Genomic DNA, 22,196 nt, shown 5'->3' with positions numbered 1-22,196 from the left:
ACTATAAAATATCCTCAAAATAAGACCAATTGAAATTCAAAATTGTGTATCATTTTGAACTTTAGGCTCAAAGGGTTTAAAAAGAAGTAAAAAGTTGTCAAGACAAAGCAGAAGACAAAGTAGTTATGATAATTCTCTTTCTGTTTTAACATCTTTACTGTTTACCAGGTTCTTCTGCTGTGTCCCAGACATAAGGATTATGTCAATAGTGATAATATATTCACACTGTCTGTATATAGCTATAGAGCTGTTTAGAGATGCTGGAATAAATCAATAGCAACCGAAACACTGATGCAACCTGCTATGGAATCCATTTCCACACTTAACAAGCAAAACTGGTCACCAAAACAAACACTCTTCCAGCATTTTTACCCGGCACTGTATTTTTTTCCCACTTCCAATAACAAGAATAATTTACCAAAAGCCTATTTGGAATTCAGTATGACGTAGCAGAAGAAATGCTCGATAAACTAATTCAGGTTGTAAATTTACCTCACAGAATTTAGAAGATGAATTTAAGTATTACCTAAACGCACAAGTACAGTATTAACCAAAGACACAAAAGCTTGTTCATTCACTCACCTCTTTTTAATAAGGTCCAGGGCGGATCCCAGGAAGCCATCCTTCATTTTGTAGATTTTGGCTCCGTAACTGGAAAGGTCCGTGCTGTCCAGAAGGATTGTGGGGCAGCAGCTGGAGGGTCCATCTCCACTCTCCCAGCGGACCGGGAAGGGGACAACAGCCACATCTGTGGCCCCTAGTCCTGTTGGGCCTTTATTCTCCTCCCCTTTTCCTGTAGGAGCTTGAGGATGTAATGGAGGACGGGCCACTGGCCCGGTGCAGATGGGTCCACCTGGAACTTCCACTGTGGAAGAGGGATCAGACATGTCTCCACTGTGTATACCCGGACAATTGAAATCTATTTTTTTATCAATCCTTTCCTCATGGTGTCTTTCTCCTATCTGTTCTCCTTCCCCTCCATTAACCTCTTTATGCTTGTCATTACTTCCCACATATCCACTCGATTGAGTTGAGGAGGGATTGTGGTTCCTGCTGCTCTGCCTCTGCCTCATTCTCTTAAACTCCTCAAATGTAGGTATGTGCAAGCGACCCACAGGGGGTCTTTTTCTTTCAGGGGTTGACTGGGCAGAATTGGTACAGATGGGATCTGAGGTAAGAGCTTTACTGATGCTGCTAGACTCCTGTCTGGAGCTCAGCACGAGGTTGGGAGTGCTTTTCTGTCTACGGAGTTGCAGCCGTCGCATCGCTTCCTGCTTGATCTCCTCTGGGCTAGTGATGCGACGGGTGCACAGTTCTTGCTCTCTACCTCTTTGTACCAAAGAGGATGGTGGACCCGCTCGAACCAGTACATCCTGATTGCATGGATACATCGGTGATGGTGCGTTACCAAGCACAGGTCGCAAGGGCTTGTGGGGCTCTGAGACACGTGTGCTCTGAAGCCGAAGTTTGTCTCTAAGGCCCTTTCGAGCATTTGCGTTTACACTCCAGTCCTCAACAGCGGGCAAGAGCCATTGAGGAAAGAGCGGTATGTCCTTTCTAACCACTCCTCTGCGGCTATATAACGCCAAACTTTCAGGAGAAGGCAGTACGCCATAGATCTGTGGTCCCTGAGGAGGTCCATCATACCAATGGCTGCTTGAAGTGCAGTGAAGAATGAACTCGCTGTCTACGCTCCTGTACGGATACGCTCCAGTGGCCCAGTGCAGGTTTTCTAAGCTGCGGTAAAGCCGGGTCCCGCCCGTGTTCACACATCCCTGCGGATGACGCATCGTTCCGTAGCCAGACCGAGCGTCAGGCTGTTTTAGGGGATACATGCTGCTGGTGGAGCAGTAGAGCCCCAGGTTGCTGAGCAGGCCATTGTTGTTGTCATAGCTGGAAGGATAGTGGCCCAGCGCTACGTCATGGGCAGGGAAGGGGGACACGGCATGATGAGGGAAAGCAGAAAGCGGCGAGCTGAGGACGGACAGGTCTCCGGACAAGTCCATGCTACAGCCTGCAGGAGATCCTGCTGGGGAGTACTCACATTGTGGGGCTTTCACATCAGGCATGGCCACAGCAGGAGCGGCCATGTTTCAAAGAGGAGCACAGGGAACACCACCCTGCAGACACCAGAAAGCACAGTCACAGCGTTAGTATCTAAACACTGTTTCACCACCACCAAATACTAAAAATAACTTTAAAAAACAAGCAAAAACCATTTGTCTTTGTTATTAATGTATATCTGATACAAAGTACATTGGAGTTCAGTAGTTTAAGGCCAGACAACGAAAATAAAATGAGTGAAAAAACTATATATCGTCACTGTCCTCCGAAATCTTGGATGTCCAAATTCAATGTTTTTCGGGAAATGGGAAAAACACTGTAATCTTAAATAATAATATACTGTAAAATTAGGTTTACAAGCACTTTTAGTACCTATTATTGGTTGGATATTTGCTAAACCCAGTGACAAGAAGGGACACATGAAGGGTGACTAATAGTAATGATTTATGGCAAAAAAATAAAGATCATGAAATATGGAAGGTTTCAGAAGGAGCTGAAAAAAAAATATCAGCGATATTTTCACGTTTTAAATTAGATATTGAAGACTTGTGCGGGTGTTGATAATGCTATTTATCGTGATGATTTACACAATATTGTTACTGTGGGGTAATTAAAGTACTAGTAAAGTACTAGTTACACCATCCTTTTTTTTACATTTCTCAGAAATCACAGAAGCTTACTCTTGTTAAGTCAGGCAAGATTCAGGATCCTCTAATGCAACCCTTGCCTATGGAGAGCAAAGGTAAACAAAGAAGAATGTATATTTCATTTTAAGCATTCTGATATATTTTTGATGCAATCAATGCATATGAAAGCGTTGCTAGTGATGACAGCGAATATATCAGACTAGAAAATAATACAGCGATAAAAAAATTGTATCGCGATAAAAGTCCTGACAATTATTGCTGTGTGAAAACGTAATACCGTCACGTGCCTGAATCGCAATTCTCAGTTTTTTTGGACCTGATGTATATTTCTCACATGCTCAGTATTATTCATTTTGCCCATAGCTGTGATCTTGCTGAATAGCTGGACACTTATCTAAATCTATTAAATGACCCTACCAGAGACAAAACCACAGATCAGTAACTCAGAGATGTATAGCTGGCTAACCACTGCAGTGGGTAATTACAATGCTCATGATTGTATAATCTAATTTATATTCTAATAACGTCTCATTCTTTTGTATGAATCAAATGGATGGAGGAAACGTCTGCTATGCCATTAAAAAAGGAAAATGAGAAGGGACAGTAATAAAGAGAGACACAACACTCGCCCGGGGCTCCTATTCCAGTAATCAGATGAGAACTGTGGATCAGCGAGAATGGTTTCTCTTACAGTAATTAGTACAAACTGCCTGGCTTTGGGCCATATTAAAATCCACCCCTAAACTTAAGCAGATATCACGGTCAAGTCAGGAGTTTTCAAAGAGCATGTCAGAAATTTTCAGAGGTTCCGATTCATTTAGATAACTATTCGTCTACCTCCCATTGCCTGTCGGAGAACAACAATAGCGTCATGATTAAATCTGCTTAAGGAAAGAATAAGGTGGGAAAACGTGGAAGAAAAGTGGGGGTAGTCTACAGTATAGCACACACCGGTGTTCAATTAACATTTGGCCCCGTTTAATTAAACCGGCACTATTGAAACATCACAAATATTACCAGGTTAATTTCAACGCTCTGTTTGCGAAATAAGGGAACGTAAACGTAAAAACGTAAAGCCCTTTTTGTTGTACAGTGGGAAGGATTTCTCTTGGTGGGCGAGCAGACTCACCGTCACAATAGCGCTGTCAGTGTTTGCTCTCGCCTGTGCTTCTAAACTGCTGATGCGCCAGTAAACAGTCAATTACCATAAGGAGCTTGTATAATGAGCATGTGGCTCTGGATCAGTTATCACGAGGCTCAATATGCCCTCTCTGTATGTGATAGACAGACAGATTCACGCTCTCCTGTTTGAGATGAATTATTATGCACTTGTGAAAGCACGAGCAGACGGTCTCTCGCAGAGATGCAGGACTGATTCATAAGAACTCTGTATGGAGTCTGAAGACGGGGGACTCTACAGCACACCTACAAATTATTTGGAATGTTTGGAAGACTTCAAAATATACCGAAAAATAAAATTGTCATCATTTTTTCCAACTCATGTCAATCAAAACCTGCATGTGACTCTTCTGTGGAACACAAAAGAAGATATTTCGAGAAATGTCTCAGTGGTTTTATGTCCATACAAAGGAAGTCAATGTGGTCCGATGTTGTTTGGTTACAAACATTCTTTAAAATATATTTTCTGTGTTCTGCAGAAGAAAGTCATTTAGTTTTGAACGACATAAGGGTAAGGCAAGTCAAGTGCAACTATGTTGCATTGTTTCAAAGCAGCTTTACATGAAAAAGAAAACAAAGAAGAGGAAAAATAGCGTAACGAGTACAAACAGAGAGGACCATCCTAATAAAAGCAATGTTAATGGAAAAACAGAGCAAGCCAACACAGCAGCGGTGGCAAGGAAGCAAATCTCCAATGATGAATAAATGGACGAAAAACCTCAGGAGAAACCAGTCTCAGCCGGGAGTGCCAGTTCTCCACTTACGCATTACAGCTGCAGTAAATGTTTATGATTAACCGGGAGTAAATAAGTACATTTTTATGATTAACAGGGAGAGCCTAATAGTAGTAATTAATTGAGTGAGTAAATAAAGATGATAGAATTTTCATTTTTAGGAGATATTGTTCAGATGGTGAAAAAATATATATATTTTTTGACTTCCTCTATTAAAGTCCAAAAGAGAAACATATTACATAACCAGGGTTTTTGATCTCTCCTATTTAATTTTTAAATATTTTTTCCTTTCATATCATCAATTACAGTGACTTAAAACAGCACCTGTGGCAACATTCAATGTATAGCCCATTTACATTTTGTCTTGATTATGTAAGCTGATGAGGTCAGTTGCATGATTTTACTGTACATTAAACTGTGTTTATTTGTACAGTTAGTTATCCAGGTATCTGGAGGCTGTTCTACTGATCTCTTAGTGATATGTTAGTCATAACGCTTTTTAGTTACACAAACTTACCCCATTTTAATCAACGTTGTATACTGTAGGCACCTATGCTCCTCTTGCTTTAGGTTCCCATTCACAGGCTGTGAGCCAACACACTGTTTCTTCAGAGGTAGACACACTATCCAAAATGCCAGACTGGTGAGGCCCCGGGCACTGCCAACTACAAAAAACACAAGAGGAAAGAACTCAATACAAAGCTTCCAAATATAATACTGATCCATTTCTGTAATGAACAATACACCTGCAGTACTTCAAATCTTGTCTTTCTCTAAGAAAAGCATTTGCTTGCATTGAGGTTATTTTGTTCATGACACCTCTATGAATAAAACAGATGCCTTACATCATTAGAGTTTCCCTTTACACATAAACAAATGTGCCTAGAGACAATCAACATGGCAAACAAACATGTAATTACTCTGATTTCCCTTGACAAAAGCCAGTATTACACTGCTAAGTTTTTCCTGCCAAATAGAAATAAGGATCTAAGCTAAAGGTCCAAAGTTCACAAATATAAAACAATGACATAGACTGATGTTTATCCAGATGAATTAAAATACAGTTGGGTCTGAAAGTGACCATGGGTTCCAAACCCATGACCTTGGTGTTTATATCTCTCAAACAGCCTGCAGCAAACTCCTGTCAATCTTCAGGTACAGAGAAATACTCCAGAGCATGCACACAGATATATTTCAAGCTCATGTGAGTCAAGGCTCTACCATTCAAGGCCTTATGTTATCTCCTCTCACCTTAAAATCAGCCATAGACCTTCTAGACATTCTTCAAGTTGTGATAATAGCATTTCAGTGAATTCTGTTTCAATGACTCATCATTACTCAGAGAGACACTGCTCGACTCCTGCCAGTTGATAATCGCATGAGCAGCTCCTGGTGTTTGACGAATGTCTGTCAGTATGTGGTCCAGCTGCTCACTAACACGGATCAAAGTTACAAAAGTCTGACGACTCTCCTACGCTGTCCCGGTGGGTAATGAGACAGTGATAGGCTATTTTTTCTATACAGGCCTAATGAAGGTTACTGCATGCACCTCACATTTACTCGCAGCTGTGGTTAAACATACTACCAAAGATATTCATATTAACAAGATGCATCACTGCCATCGAAATGAATGGGGAGGAACGCAACACTCAATATGGCGACCCGAGCAAAACTTTGCGCATGCGTAGTATCAAAAGCAACATAAAAAATAATGTTTTTAAGCACAATTTGATGATAGGAAAAAAACGTCATTTTTAAATGTTGTTTTTAAATATGTCTTTTAAACAGGATTATAGCCGGCGATTGTAGAAATATCCATTCACGTCTTGTTTGAATGATGTAATAACTGCCCTAACTGCCCGGAGGTGTGTAGCGAAGATGGCCGCCGAATGGCACGACTTCTCTAAACGGACTTTGATGCTACAGACTAACCCTACCCAGGGGCGCAACTGCACATTTTCTGAGGGGTATGCGAGATCAGTATTGGCGCCCCCCCAATTTAGAAAACACACAACAAATAAAAAATCCGCAGACAAGTTGTATATTACCTTTATAGTCATTCTATTTTACATCATGTGAAGGTGACAATCAGATTTGCATCTATAACAGAAGCATAAAGGTTTCCTTTTACAGAAACACTTTTCCAACTGCTTCACAGTGTAACAGATACACAATTCTGAAAAGATAAATAACAATCTGAAAAGTAATGAAACAAAGCAGCAAAAAGTACATAAAGTTTATGTTCAGACATACACAATAAATTAGGGCAGAAACTAACGCTTATTTTAATAACTATATAATTGGACGATTGTTTTTTTGATTAGTCGGTAGGCTAAACAGTTTTTAAATTGATCTTTTGCTTATAATAACTAAATAAGACTTCAAATAAGGCTATTTATTGTATTCTTTGAAAAGTGAGTTTCACTTATGTAGTCTAGAATTTTGACATTTAAAACCTTTAACAAAAAAACTTTTTTAAATATCCCAAATATAAGTAACAATCGAGTTGTAGCCCATTAGAGATGTGCTGATGAGGAAATAAACTTATTTTGATCTTTAAAGTTATACATTTAGATTATTTTTATCAGAATAAGACGTATCACATGATATACTCGCATTGTATTTTTTTGTTCTTTTCCCACTTAGGCCTACTTTAAAACGAATGCTTAGTTTGTGGTTCATTAATATTTAATAAATACACAACAATAAAATTAGCCTATGTTAAACATACCTTTACTGTGCATTTATAATTAAAATATTATTGAAAAAACGAAATAAGATGGATAACAGATATTATAACGCAAATAAATAAAAAATCTTTGGATTTTCCCCTTGCTTTAAGCATTTTTAGTTTGTGGTTCACATTTTATGAAAACATAATTCAAGTAAAACAAAGACAAACTCACTTACATTGAATGCTCAAATTATTTTTAATTAACAAACGTTCTTTTGCGCTCTTGTCTCTGTCATCCTGTCAATCATTGCGCTGTTTCAGTGTCCACACGCAATATCTCCGGTGCTCTGTGCTGCGCGCTGTTTGCAGAAGACGCAACTGCTCGCGTTATGTGAAGGACACGGACCTGACGTTCAAACTGCACAGCTCGCGTCGTCATATGGGGGAAAACGCGTCCGACTAATGAAGAACCCGATAATGCGTGATAGTGGGAGACTTAACAGCTTTAACAACCGTCTCAGACTCTCCCGAATGTAATTATAAAGCTCCTTCACAAACATAGATTTATTTTATAAGTGCCGAAGATGTAGGCCTAGCGGTGACCTGATATTGTATTATAATATGAACCACCTCTCAGGCAACGTTAAATAACTTGTTTTTTACTTGTCTATTTACTTTTCATTTTCATGTTCTGTTCTGCGCTTTGGGAAGTTTCTTTGCTCTATCCATTTGGTCATTTGACTGTGAAAGAGTGATTGGTTGACATAATAACTTGATTAAATAAATTATATATTCATTGAACTCGTTTAAAATGCTAGACAAAAGTGAAACTAAAACGTTTTAGATAATGACTTTTTCGTTATATTTTTTATAACGTTTTATTTAAAAAAAACGTTAAATAATATTTTGGCACAATGGCGCCCCCACTTGTGCGGCGCCCCTATGCACCGCATATACTGCATACCCCATTTTTGCGCCCCTGACCCTACCCACACTAACCCTAAAAGAAAACCTTCTGCACATATTTTTATTGTGTTTTTGCAAATGAGGACGTCCACAGAGGTTTTGCTCAAATTTATTAGGTTTTGCTCACTTTTGGGTTCAGCATTTGTCCCCAAAATAAAGTTAAGTGGATACGCACAGAGACTGAAGTCCTGGTATTTCTGAGAATCACGTACCTCATAATCAACTCAACTTCTCACCTCCACAATCCCTGAAGTACAACCATAGAAGAAGAAATATGTGTAGTGTATTCTCAGGTGTTGCTTACATATGCCATACCTGCAGATGTGGAGGTATTATTCTGCTGTCCATGTAGGCAAGGTTACATATTGATCTCTGAAAGCTATTCAGAGCCTCAAAGGCCAGATTTTGATTGTATCTGCAGGTTTGTGAGATTGCACAGTGGGGGTTTCTAGGTTTAGGAAGCAGAAAATCATGCCGTGCAGATTCGCAGTATTATTCTGCAGGATGAAAAGTGACCCTGTGGTTAGCTACAGTACGAGCCTTGCTACAGTTCGTGTAACACAACAGGATTCTTTTTTTACAGAGGCATTTCCAAGAGACAGATATATAATTTCCTCCGTTCAAAACATCCCCCATCTCTATCACATAAGGCCTCTATCATTCGTGAACATCACCCATCTCTATCCCTCAACAGATTAAAATAATATTTCACAAAAAATAAAATTTGTTCATAATTTACACGCTTGTGACTGTGTCGTGATGAAATGTGCATTATCGAGTGCACTATCACAAGACACACAAGAACCATAGTTATAGACATGGAGCCCACATGAACGTGCCACCATATTTGATCTTAAAGTACCATTTCAGGATGTAAGCTCAGACATGCAACGTAACGATAGCCAAAAATCTCAAAATATGAATTGTTCTTCACTCACAAACGTATCGTTTCACTTCAGATGATTCCCCAATGATATTACAATGTGTGGAAGAGCCAGGATATTATTGATTAAAACTCAAGTTGTGTTTGTTTGACCAAATGAAGTCATGGTAACACTTCACAATAAGATTGTATATGGTAATATTAGTAAATTTATTCGCTTGGAAGAACTAACAATGAACAACATCATGTTCAGCATGTATTATTAATCTTTGTTAATGTTAGTTAAGGACAATACAAGTGTCCATGAACACGAATTAATAGATTCCAAATTTCGTGGCTATGCCACGAACTGCCGTGAGACTGGGTTGTTGTAAATATGGGGGAACAAGTGCCAGGACTAAGTAGTCCTTTTCGGATTAGTACCCGTTTGCGATTTTGCCTAATCCCCATCATTTTGGATCTGATCCTAAAAAAAGCTTTTAGACCGTAATGCTCTCGAAGGTCCCGCCAATTATTGATCAGTGGCTGCTAATCTTCAATAAGTTGCAGTAAGGAGACATTCTATTTTACGGTCACATTATCTGTATTAGCTATCTGCTGTAAATGCCAGCAAAAGTACTGTAAATCAGTCTGGCAGGTTATGATACTTTGTGCAGTTGCTGTTGTATCAAAATCCAAAGAAGCACCAATTCATCAGTCAAACAGCACAAAGAATCTTTTCGATATATAGCCTGAATGATCCTTCAAACTTCAATACCTGTCACTTGGGCGAGTGATGTAGTTACAGCGAAAGCGAGTGCTGCATAATCAGATGCAGAGCTCCAACTGAACTCAAGAGCTTCTCTATAAACTGCCTGCACAGCACCACGCTCACCTGACAAGAGTAGTCGAGCTGTGGCTTACGCAACTTCAAAGTACGAGGAGACAGCATCGAAACATGTTATACAGAGAGGTGAAGTCTCAAGTTCTTATGTGAAGCATATCATGGTTAATTAGGATTCAACCCACAAGTTTATTGCCTTCAACACTAAACCGAACAATGCGAACTGCCAACTATATCTGCAACATTTTAGACAAACTGGGAAACAGAAGTTGGTCACATGGGTGCTTACTAATTACGTGAATCCTGCTATCCAGGCTGACTAGAGGTCTTACCATGCACCAAGCTGATGAAAAACATGACATAAACTATAGAGGGTGTGTCTTCCTGTAGCTCAAGATTGTTATGTGAATATTTTATGTTTCTGCGGAGTTCATGAATAATGCATACAGTAGATTAGGTGAGAGAACCTTTGTTAGCTCACAGGTTTTTCCATAAACATAGTAGTCTACCTACTATTGTATAGGTGAGCAAGACTGTCCTTTGATAAAGGTGAATAGAGGCATGATACTCCAGCGATTGGTACATACATAAGGCATAGTTCACACAAAAACGAAAATTCTCTCAATATTTTCTCACCCTTTTGTCATTTCAAACCTGCATGACTTTCTTTATCCTGCAGAACACAAAAGAAGATATTTTGAAGAATGTTGCAATACAAACAACATTGAGCCCCCTATTGATTTCCGTTGTATGGACACAAGAGTATTAAATAATTTCTCAAAATCTCTTCTGTCTTCCACAGAAGGTCATACAACAACATGACGAATAACTGATAACAGAATTTTGTTTTAACTATACCTTTAAAACTGTGTTGATGCTACTGGGAATGGTTATATACTGTGTGTGGCCTGGTTACGAAGTGGTCTCAAATAACTGGCACAGACACTGTCGTGACATTCTAGCCAGCAACAATAGATCGCACATAGGCAATTTACAGAGCTTGCATTTCCAAGAGACACACGTCAATATGGAAATGAATCAATGGCCGCCGGTCCTCTTGTTGGTGGATGTGTTTAATTAATGCCCGAGCTGCCACACGCAATATCATTAGTGCGAGACTTCACCCAGAAAATTGAAATATGATATAAATAACATTTAATTTCATGACCATTGCAACCCCGTTTATTAGTATATTTGCTATAATACCTCATAATCGATTAAGCTATTGACCCGAGAAACTATAAAGCCAGACTCAAATGCTGACCATTATGCTGAATAATATGTGTCGTTCAGACAAATATCTTTATTTTAACACCGTAGGTAACTGCTTACATAATGAATAGCAAGATTGTAATCTTTTCAATGAAATGAATGAAGCCTGGTGTGATGTAACCTGGTCATTAGCTGATTTGTGCTATGAGAAGCAAGGGGAAATGAAGCAAGATGATAATGACTCTGCAGACTGATGAATCAATGCACAACATCTCACCAGAAGCCTTTTTTCCTCTCTCACTGGGTTAGATAAGTCACATGAACATGATACCACTGAAAGACAAGCCACTCAAAGAGCAAGTTCCATGCAAACAGTCAGCTGTAGACAGCACTGCCACAAAGTACACTGAATGTGTCAGGGACATAGACATACAGGAAAAATCATCTACTATTGCAAAAATCATCCAAATGTGTGAAATAGTATGAAAAATAAATTTAGTCTACATAAGAGTGACTGACATTATATCTAAAAAGGACAAAGAAACCTGTCATGCATTATCTTATGCATTCTGTACAAGTGCCTTTGTTTTTGGACAGTGTATTTTTTATTTGTACACAAATAGCACGTCTAAGGCATATGCTAGAGATCTGGATAAAAACATCTGCTGTGTAAAAACATCTGATAAACGTCTTAGAAAAGGCAGTTTTACATACATTCTAAATCATAAACATCTTATACAGACATCCTCTAGATGTCTATATGACATCTGACAGGAGACATCTCAGAGAAGTACTGCAGATGAGCAAAAAATAGTCTTGCGGATGTAAATGCATTTATTAAATAGACTTCTCCCAGATCAGAATATTAATTGTCTTCATTTATTTTTTAAATTGATATAAATACCATGGTACCATGAGTTTAACTAAAGACAAAAAAGACAAAAGGAAGCATCTATCAGCATTTCCATTTCTAACATTTCCATTTCCATTACCAATACATTTTTATATTATTTCATAATAAAAGTTGTGCGATATTTATAAAATAACTTTCTCTCTAGTATTATTTACAATAGTCCAAACATAAAAGATGTTAAACTCATTAAACTTCTATTAAAATCTTTTTTTTCATTTTATCGTATTTAGCAGGTTGAATCACAGCAGTGGTTCTCTACAGTAAGTCATCCGTGGGCATTTCTCCTGATGACTCCTCACTGTGTCTGTTTGTGCTTTCATTGGCTGGATAATGACACCAACAGCTCTGGCAACTCTAACAATAACAATAACAACCTGCAGACCTGTGCTGGATTACAGTCACTTCACACTTATCAGTCTCCAGAGAGAGAAATAAAATGGTGTGAAATAAAGCGAGGATAACAGAGAAAACTGTACCAAGGACGGTAAGGGATGTGATATGACAGGAGAGAGTGATTGATCGGTGAGAGCAGAAAGCCTGATATAGAGGCTAGTGCGATGAGAGGTAGAGCCAGGAGAGACAACATGAGAGGATGAGTGGGAAAACAGACAGAGGAGAAGAGACAATCCCAAGAGCTCTAGTGATAAACAACAGTTCTTGTAATGTGGTAGGATTGCAGTAAGAAGCAGATGAACCTGTGATTCATAGAGAGAGAGGGAGTCTTATGAGAAATGTCCTGGTGTCTGGTGATGAAACCACACCTTGAGGCAATGGTTTATGTGCTTGATGAAATCGCCCAAATATTACCACTTCTAAACCAGTATCATTTTATTCTGTGGAAGACAAAACAGATTTTATAGTTTGATATTTTGAGATCAACACAAGATTTTTACAGAAACACTGTAAAAATGCTGGGTTATTTTCAACCAAGGGGTGGGTCAAAACGGACAAACCCAACTGTTGCGTTGTAAATTAAAAACCCTGTGAACCGGAGGTTGCGATCGTTTTTACTTCTGTATTTTGACGCATTTCCGAATGAAATGGAATTTTGAATGAGAAAAATTGTGGCCGTGGCTTTCGTCTGTCTCTGCGATTTGATTGGATGTATAAAAACAGCCGTTGCATTTTGAAATGGAACTGGCAGAAGACTGACAGTTGAAGGGGAGGAGTTAACGGATGCTCCGCCCAAGCCGTCTAACATATGTCATCTAAAATGGAATTAATGTAAGTCGTTACAGGAATTAAGTGCATTTTCAGATTTTAACTAAAGATTATGAGGGCACACAATTTTTGAAAAGAGAATAGAATAATCTATTTACAATAAACGCTGCAATATTTCATGAAAAAAAGGCATTGTAATTTTTAATTTCACTGGGACTTTAACCTATGCTGAGTTGTATCAATCCAAAATTCTGGGCTGTTTTATCCCATTCTTAGGTCAAATATAACAATTTTCTGGGCTAATTTAACTCAACTGTAGGGTAAACAATTCCTAAATCTAATAAAGCAAAAGAAAACACATCAACCATAAAACCGGTACACATTACACAATGCCAATACAATACATTCTGTAAAACATAATAATGTTTGTGTATCTTTCCTGTAGCTCTGTAACTGGTAGAGTATTCCACTAGCAACGTCAAGGTCGGCGGTTTAATCCACAAGGAATGCATGTGCATTAAAAGGATAGTTCAACCAAAAATACAAATTCTGTTATCAATAATTCATTTCGTTCAAACCCTGTATATGACTCTTATGTCTGTGGAACACAAAAGAAGATATTTTGAAAAATGTCTTTGTGTCCATACAATGGAAGTCAGTGGGGGCCATTGTTGTTCGGTTACCAACATTCTTCAAAATATCTTGTTTTGTGTTCTGCAGCATAAATAAAGTCATGCAGGTTTGAAATGACATGAGAGTGAGTAAATGATGAAAGATTTTTTTACCATTGTCACATTCTGTCACTTTTTGCACTTATTGTTTTGGCCGTTAAACCCTCCGGCCGCTCTCCGCAATCAGCCTCACTCACGACTCTACGTGTCTCATCTACCCACACCTGCAACTCATTTTCTCCCTCCTATTTAATCCTGTCTTCTGCCTTCGTTCAGTGTGAGTTCGTTTTATGTGATGTTTAGATACTGTTTGTGGATAACCTTTGATATTCTGTCCAGGAGTCACCTGCAAGAATCTAACCCGCTCGGCTTCTTGACAGCGCGGTTCGTAGGAGAGAACCATACCCCGCTCAACTCCTCAAACCAGTTTACATACAGCGGAGGTCGGTGCGGTGGCGCATGTTCCTTCTTGGTTCGGAGTTTTACTCAGCTCTTGCTGTTTGCCCTTTGGGTCTTTGCTTGTGTTGACTTTTGTTAATAAATATTGTTTGAGGAGTACCCCGGCATTTGAGTCCTTCTATTGCATGACAGAACGAACTCACCAAACATGGACTCAGCAGGGGATTTAGAGATCCGCCGAGCCATTGCTCAACAGGGCGCCCTCCTGGGACGTCAGCAGGAGGAGATGGCGACGACTCGCCCCGCCAGGCAGACTGAATTCTCCAAACAGCTCTCCACTGTCGCCCAATGTCTCGACCAGCTCCAGGCTACCCCACTGGTCATTACTACAGCTGAGGTCCCAGCCTCCGAGGCGGGTTTTGTTGCACGCCGAACCGAACCTCGTCTCAACCCACCTACTCCCTACTCGGGTGAGCCCACCTCATGTCGCTCCTTTTTGTCCCAATGTTCCCTCAGCTTCTCATTACAACCTTCTTGCTTCTCTACCGAGCGGTCCCGAGTCGCATTCATCATAATGCACCTGGCGGGAGTAGCCAGAGAGTGGGGGACGGCGGTGTGGGACAACGGGAGTGAGTGCTGTAACTCCTTCAGCAGCTTCTCACAGGAGTTACGGAAGGTTTTCGACCAGTCAGCGCTGGGTAACGAGGCGGCGCGGGCTCTATCACTACTTCACCAGGGTTCCCGGTCGGTGTCAGAATTCTGCACACTCTCCTCGTCCAGCGGCTGGAATGTGGGACCACTTCCTCCACGGGCTGGCCGAGCGCATCCAGGACGAGATTTACTCACTGGAGCTTCCCCCGACACTCGATGGTCTGATTGAGCTGGCCACACGAGTCGATTTCCGTCTTACTCTCCGGTCACACCGTCGCCAAGCGGAGACAGCGGCTGCTAGCTTCTGGTCATCCATACCTGCTAGATCGGCGCTGCCGCCTCGCCCTGTTCCGCCGGAGGAGGAGCCGATGCAGATTGGCCGCGCTCATCTCTCTGCTCGGGAACGACGCCACCGCATCGCCAACGGCCTGTGCCTGTACTGTGGGGATGCCGGTCATGTTGTTACCACCTGCCCACACAAGAAGCCACATTCTTCTGGAGCAGCGTCACGCACGGTAAGTGCGGTCACCGCCCTCCCCCCGTCTACTGATCGTACTACACTCCCGGCCGTCCTTCAGTCGGGAGGTCAGAGCGACCTGGTGACCGCTCTCATCGACTCTGGGGCGGAGGGGGACTTTCTGGACGTGGAATTGGCTAGAGAGTGGAACATTCCCTTTGTACCTTTGAGAAGGACGATCTCTGCCAGAACCCTGTGTGGCACCCCTCTCACTAACATCACCACCGCGACTGGACTCGTACGGCTAACCACCTCTGGGAATCACACAGAGGAGATCCGCTTCCTCCTCGTTCGCTCTCCCTCCGCTCCTGTAGTGTTGGGGCACACCTGGCTTACCAAACATAACCCCCTCATCGACTGGGTCCACCATGTGGTGGTCCAGTGGAGCCCTTTTTGTTCGTCTTTGTGTTTGTCTTCTGCCTTATCACCAGTAATGTCTTCTCCCTTATTGCAGGAGGAGCCTATTAACCTGGCAGGGGTTCCGTCAGCCTATCACGACTTAAGAGCGGTGTTCAGTAAGTCCCGAGCCGCGTCTCTCCCTCCACACCGTCCATATGACTGTGCGATCGAACTACTACCAGGTACTTCCCCACCTAAAGGTCGCCTTTACTCACTCTCCCGTCCCGAGAGGTAGGCTATGGAGATGTACATAAGCGATTCTCTGTTGACCGGTATCATTCGCCCCTCTTCATCTCCGGCTGGGGCGGGTTTTTTCTTTGTGGGGAAGAAGGATGGTTCGCTTCGTCCCTGTATAGATTATCGGGGGTTGAATGACATCACGGTGAAGAATTGCCACCCGTTACCATTGATGTCTTCAGCCTTCGAACTCTTGCAGGGGGCGACCATCTTTACAAAACTAGACCTACGCAATGCTTATCACCTGGTTAGGATTAGAGAGGGGGACGAATGGAAGACTGCCTTTAACACTCCGACAGGCCACTTCGAGTATCTCGTTATGCCGTTTGGTCTCTCGAACTCGCTGGCGGTCTTCCAAACTCTCGTCAACGACGTGCTCAGGGACATGGTCGATCGTTTCGTGTTCGTCTACTTGGACGATATCCTGGTTTTCTCTCGTAATGAGATCGAGCATGTCCAGCACGTCAGACGGGTGTTACGCCGGTTACTGGAGAATCGCTTGTTCGCTAAGGTTGAGAAATGCGAGTTCCACGCACGGTCAGTTCCGTTCCTGGGGTCTATCTTGTCGCCAGAGGGCATTCGAATGGACCTGGCCAAGGTGGAAGCGGTTGCGAATTGGCCCACCCCGGAGAATCGCAGGTCGGTCCAGCAGTTTCTGGGGTTCACCAATTTCTATAGGCGGTTCATTCAGGGGTTTAGCCAGATCGCCCTGCCTCTGACGAGTCTCACCTCCACTCTCAGACACTTCTGCTGGTCTAGACAGGCTCAGTCAGCCTTTGATGCATTAAAGAGCCTTTTTGTCTCTGCCCCTATTCTCTGCCATCCCGATCCCACCCGCCAGTTCATAGTGGAGGTGGACGCTTCAGAGTCGGGAGTGGGGGCTATTTTGTCCTAACGATCTCCCTCTGACGACAGGGTACACCCCTGTGCCTTCTTTTCCCGTCGGCTTACACCCGCGGAACGGAATTACGACATCGGGAATAAGGAGTTGCTGGCTGTCAAGCTAGCGCTAGAGGAGTGGCGCCACTGGTTAGAGGGTGCTAGGGTTCCCTTTCTGGTTTGGACGGACCATAGGAATTTAGAGTACATCTGCTCGGTTAAGAGGCTAAATTCTCGTCAAGCCCGCTGGGCACTCTTTTTCGGCCGTTTCAATTTTACCATCTCCTACCGTCCGGGTAGTAAGAACGGTAAACCCGACGCGCTCTCGCGGATGTTCGAGACCCCTACCGCCTCCCCCTCCCCGGTGCCCATCATATCTCCCGGTCGGGTGATTGCGGCGGTTACCTGGAAGGTGGACTCCAGGGTCCGCGAGGCGCTTGATGGCGTTACCGTTCCGGCGAAGTGCCCAGCGGGCTTAGTATTCGTTCACGAGTCCGTCCGAACCAGTGTTCTCCAGTGGGGACACTCCTCCGTGCTGGCCTGCCAACCAGGGGCGGCTCGCACCCTTTCGCTAATCAGACAGCGGTTCTGGTGGCCGTCCATGTCGCGGGACACTCACGAGTTCGTCTCGGCCTGCCCGGTCTGCGCTTCGAGTAAGGGCTCTAACCGTCCTCCGGCAGGGCTTCTCCGGACGTTGCACACCCCTTCGAGACCCTGGTCCCACATCGCCATGGACTTCGTCATGGGGCTACCATCGTCCCGTGGCAATACCGTGGTCCTTACTGTGGTAGACCGATTCTCGAAGGCGGTGCATTTTATTCCCCTCCCCAAATTACCTTCAGCGAGGGAAACAGCGGCCATTGTCTTGGACCATGTCTTCCGGATTCACGGCCTCCCGGTGGACGTGGTTTCAGACAGGGGTCCCCAATTTGTTTCAAAATTTTGGTCTGAATTCTGTCGACTATTAGGGGCGACTATCAGCCTATCCTCCGTTTACCACCCGCAGACCAATGGGCAGTCCAAACGAGCCAACCAAGACTTAGAGAGAGTACTGCGCTGCGTAACATCGGCAGAGCCGTTGTCTTGGAGTGACAGATTGACCATGGTCGAGTACTCACACAACTCCCTCCCGGTCTCGTCTACGGGGTTATCGCCCTTCCAGTGCTGCCTAGGGTACCAGCCCCCTCTATTCCCCTCGCAAGAAGCGGACGCCGCGGTTCCGTCCGCACATGCGTTTGTGCGTAGGTGTCTCCGTACTTGGAGGATTGCCAGGCGGGCCCTCATTCACACCGGTAAACGCAACAAGGCGTCAGCGGATCATCGCCGCTCCAAGCCCCCTCGCTACTCCTGTGGTCAGAAGGTCTGGTTGTCCACTTCAGATCTACCCCTTAGATTACCCGCACGTAAACTGGGGCCCAGATTCATCGGTCTGTATACTATCGCCAAGGTGCTTAACTCCGTAACGATCCGCCTCAAACTGCCCCCCATGCTCAAGCGCATCCACCCGGTCTTTCATGTTTCCAAGATCAAACCTGTTGTCCGCTCCCCTCTCCAACCCCAGACCTCTGCCCCTCCGCCCCCCCGTCTCTTTGAGGGGTCGCCCGCTTACATTGTTCGCCGACTCCTCGATGTTAGGCGTCGGGGTAGAGGCCATCAGTATTTAGTTGACTGGAAGGGCTACGGTCCGGAGGAGAGATGCTGGGTTCCGGCTCGTGACATACTGGACCGCGCTCTCATAGACACTTTACACAAGGCCCGTGGGGATCCCCTCGGTGATGCCAAGAGGCATCCTTGAAGGGGGGGATTCTGTCACATTCTGTCACTTTTTGCACTTATTGTTTTGGCCGTTAAACCCTCCGGCCGCTCTCCGCAATCAGCCTCACTCACGACTCTACGTGTCTCATCTACCCACACCTGCAACTCATTTTCTCCCTCCTATTTAATCCTGTCTTCTGCCTTCATTCAGTGTGAGTTCGTTTTATGTGATGTTTAGATACTGTTTGTGGATAACCTTTGATATTCTGTCCAGGAGTCACCTGCAAGAATCTAACCCGCTCGGCTTCTTGACAGCGCGGTTCGTAGGAGAGAACCATACCCCGCTCAACTCCTCAAACCAGTTTACATACAGCGGAGGTCGGTGCGGTGGCGCATGTTCCTTCTTGGTTCGGAGTTTTACTCAGCTCTTGCTGTTTGCCCTTTGGGTCTTTGCTTGTGTTGACTTTTGTTAATAAATATTGTTTGAGGAGTACCCCGGCATTTGAGTCCTTCTATTGCATGACAACCATCCCTTTAAAAAGTGCATAGCTTGAATAAATTGCTTTGAATAACAGCATCTGCCAAACACATGCACATGGAATATGGCATTACATAGATAATAAACAGCATCGTGCATTTACTCTCAGCAGACTGGTGCTTTCCGATGACCTGAGGAGCTGCCTGCAGCAGTCACATTTCAACAGCTCCATGTGAGCCCTAATAACTATCCATTGGGACAACATCATAAGAGCCACACAGCCCTATCCTAAGGGGCACTCCCACACACACATCATCTCCTTTGTTGCCCTTCATGAATGAAGAAGGGATCAACGCAGCGGATCTCTTCGTGAAGGTGCCCAGATCTCCGTCAGAAACGGTTGGCTAGTAATGGGCTTTCAACGGGGGGTGATGAGGTGAGAGCGGAGAAGGACAAACAGGGGGAGAAAGGGGGATTATGAATAAGAAGTGCAGGGGGACAGCAGTTGATCAGCTGTCTTCTCTGCTTACTGTATGGTGTACCTTTCACCGGAAAACGTAAAAGTGACTCAACTGGGTAAAATGAACGCTGGACATAATCATCTCCATTTCAAAGTGGATCTGTTTCAATACTGCAATACTACAAATGCGGCAACAGGATGCACTAAAACACAGAGATTACAAAAGCTTTCATCCAGAAAACTCAAACAGGATAAAATCATGTTGTAAGGAAAGAGGTTTCTGTTATTGAAAGATGAATAAAAAATACATACGTAAATAAAAAAAGCTTTGAAAAGCTAAATTGTGTAACCTTATGTCACACCTTATGTGTTTTGATTCATCTCAACAGGAGATGTGGGTTTTTGCTATCCATGCAACTATTCCAAACATTCATCATGCATGAACAAAGGCAGCTCAATGCCAATGCTCCACATACTTCACAACTTCACATACCCCACATGTCTCCAACCGATAACAAAACCAAACTCTGGCGGTCTGCAAACCAGACTCATTTTGCGATTGGAATTCTGAGCTGAACTACTGTATAGCAAATGTGACACTTGCCTCAACGTTTCTAAGAAACAATGCATGATTTTACAAATGTCTGCAATTCTAAGATATACATACTGTATAGCCACAAATCATTATCAGTCAGGTAATAAATGGAAAATTCATCTAACAGGACCAGACAAATGACCTACAGGGATTAATGTTCAAATCATACGTACTTACTTTTTTAAAAGCGTAATCTTTGAGATCAACAGATGCCCACCTGACATTTCAGCTCTATCCAGTCCCTTGGAAAGCGGTGTGATGAGGCTTTGCAAAGCATCACTTCAATTGATTTTCCAATTTCCTGTATGCTGAGATACTCTCTCTCCATCTATTCTTTTCCTCTGCTATCTGACTGGATGAAATATTGAGATCTTTCTGCTGAAGGGGAAAGTGGCTCATGTTCGTACCATGTGCGACAGACACGCAACGGTATTCAGCAACCCAGCTTGGCTTCATCTAAGACAAGCATGTGCCCACCCAAACGTACAATAAATCAATAGAGCATTTCATTAGAGCAGGCGGCTGCATCTCAAGCGAGCCAGTGCCATGTGTATTGTTGGGGCGCAAGGTGGTGAACCGGGAGAGGCAAAAAACTAGAATGCCGGTGTTGTCACAACAAAACAGGCTGACCCATTACCTCCCATTGTCACGACGACACGTCGGGGGGGTCAGTGGGGCATGGCAACTCCTTACAACAACAGAAAGATCGTGTGACGGTACGGCAAGTACAGATAAATTCAGCTCGCTCTATCTTACTCTCTCTCTCCTTATAGAGCACATGATCTATCTACCGTCCGGTGTCATGAGAAGTATGCAAATTACATTCACGCTGTTCAGTTCAGCAAGTCTATTGAGCAAATTACTGTTTAAACTTAAAAATGTCCCTTTGAGTTTAAGTGGCATTATACTCAAAAATCATGAAAAAGCACAGAAGAGGTAAACCACACACTTAGAACATTATTCAAAATTAAAATAAAATATACAATTCAGCCAAATGGATATACAGAGGATGACAGCTGGCATAAAAATGCATTCCTACACAAATCATCAGAGTCAACAAGAACAAAATAAAATCATTTTCAAAAGCACAAACAATGGTAAAATTATTATTCTATATATACACAAGTCCAAATATTTTTCCAAGCCATAATTCATCATTTCCATCTAAAGTTCTCATACCTCTTTCTGGTGCAGTAAAGACAGGTAATAGGCAAGAGGAAGAACCATGTCAGCAGTGTGCACGCAGAGGTCTATTCCGCTCTGATGTGATAGCAGCGTGTGAGCTCCTTTAGCTCTCTCAGCTATTGTTACAGCCGCCAGCTCCTCACTGAGCATGCTCCAAGCACCGCTCCACTCACCGTTGGCATGGGAACCACTCAAGCACACAGTTCACTAGAAAGGACCTCCCAGATATGCGCTCTCATTCCCCCACCTGTCCTCTCGAGGGGGTTTTCCTTGTTTTTGTGTCTGTAAAGCTGTGAACCAAAGCAAACCTACACAGATGACAATCACCTGGAGCACAACATTCACTCGTGAAGTTTACCTGATCTGGAATGGAAATCCGGGGGCGCTGTAACATCCTTGTCACATTGTCCAGGAATGAATTGTAAAGCTGTTCTGTTTAAAGGAAGTGATAAATACGAGTTACACTATTAAAATGTAATGTTTTAGTTAAGAAAATAGTTAAGTTTTGTTTAATGCGTTGACGTTAATTTTACTGAAACAGGAAGTTAGGGTGGGACATCCGTCAACACTAAACCCTAGTGGTTTTAGGATTAGGATTTCATGAGAAGCTGAAGTGCAAAATGTTGTCATAAAAATCATTGATCCATATTGGCGGAATCCATGTTGTTGAATACTTAAATATTCTAAATATAATTTTCTCAATGTTTTTGACCA

General features: G+C 42.9%; 1 protein-coding gene across 4 annotated transcripts in view; it reads right to left on the bottom strand.

Annotated features, from left to right (window-relative positions):
* si:dkey-91i10.2 (uncharacterized protein LOC555224 homolog) overlaps positions 1-21,604 on the bottom strand; it is a 33,647-nt gene extending 12,043 nt beyond the window's left edge. For all 4 annotated transcript variants that reach the window (XM_057335517.1, XM_057335518.1, XM_057335519.1 and 1 more), the window contains exons 1-3: positions 21,477-21,604; positions 5,142-5,289; positions 583-2,120 (exon numbers count right to left, since the gene is read on the bottom strand). In XM_057335517.1, the coding sequence (XP_057191500.1) occupies positions 583-2,090 (1,508 nt within the window). In that variant the 5' untranslated portion in view covers positions 2,091-2,120; positions 5,142-5,289; positions 21,477-21,604. The remainder of the gene's footprint in view (positions 1-582; positions 2,121-5,141; positions 5,290-21,476) is intronic.
* Between the last annotated feature and the right edge of the window lie 592 nt (positions 21,605-22,196).

The sequence above is a fragment of the Triplophysa rosa genome, linkage group LG6 (assembly GCF_024868665.1).
Source record: "Triplophysa rosa linkage group LG6, Trosa_1v2, whole genome shotgun sequence".
Lineage (NCBI taxonomy): Eukaryota > Metazoa > Chordata > Actinopteri > Cypriniformes > Nemacheilidae > Triplophysa > Triplophysa rosa.
Note: the sequence above shows the minus strand (reverse complement) of the source record. Positions and strands in the feature narration are given on the sequence as shown.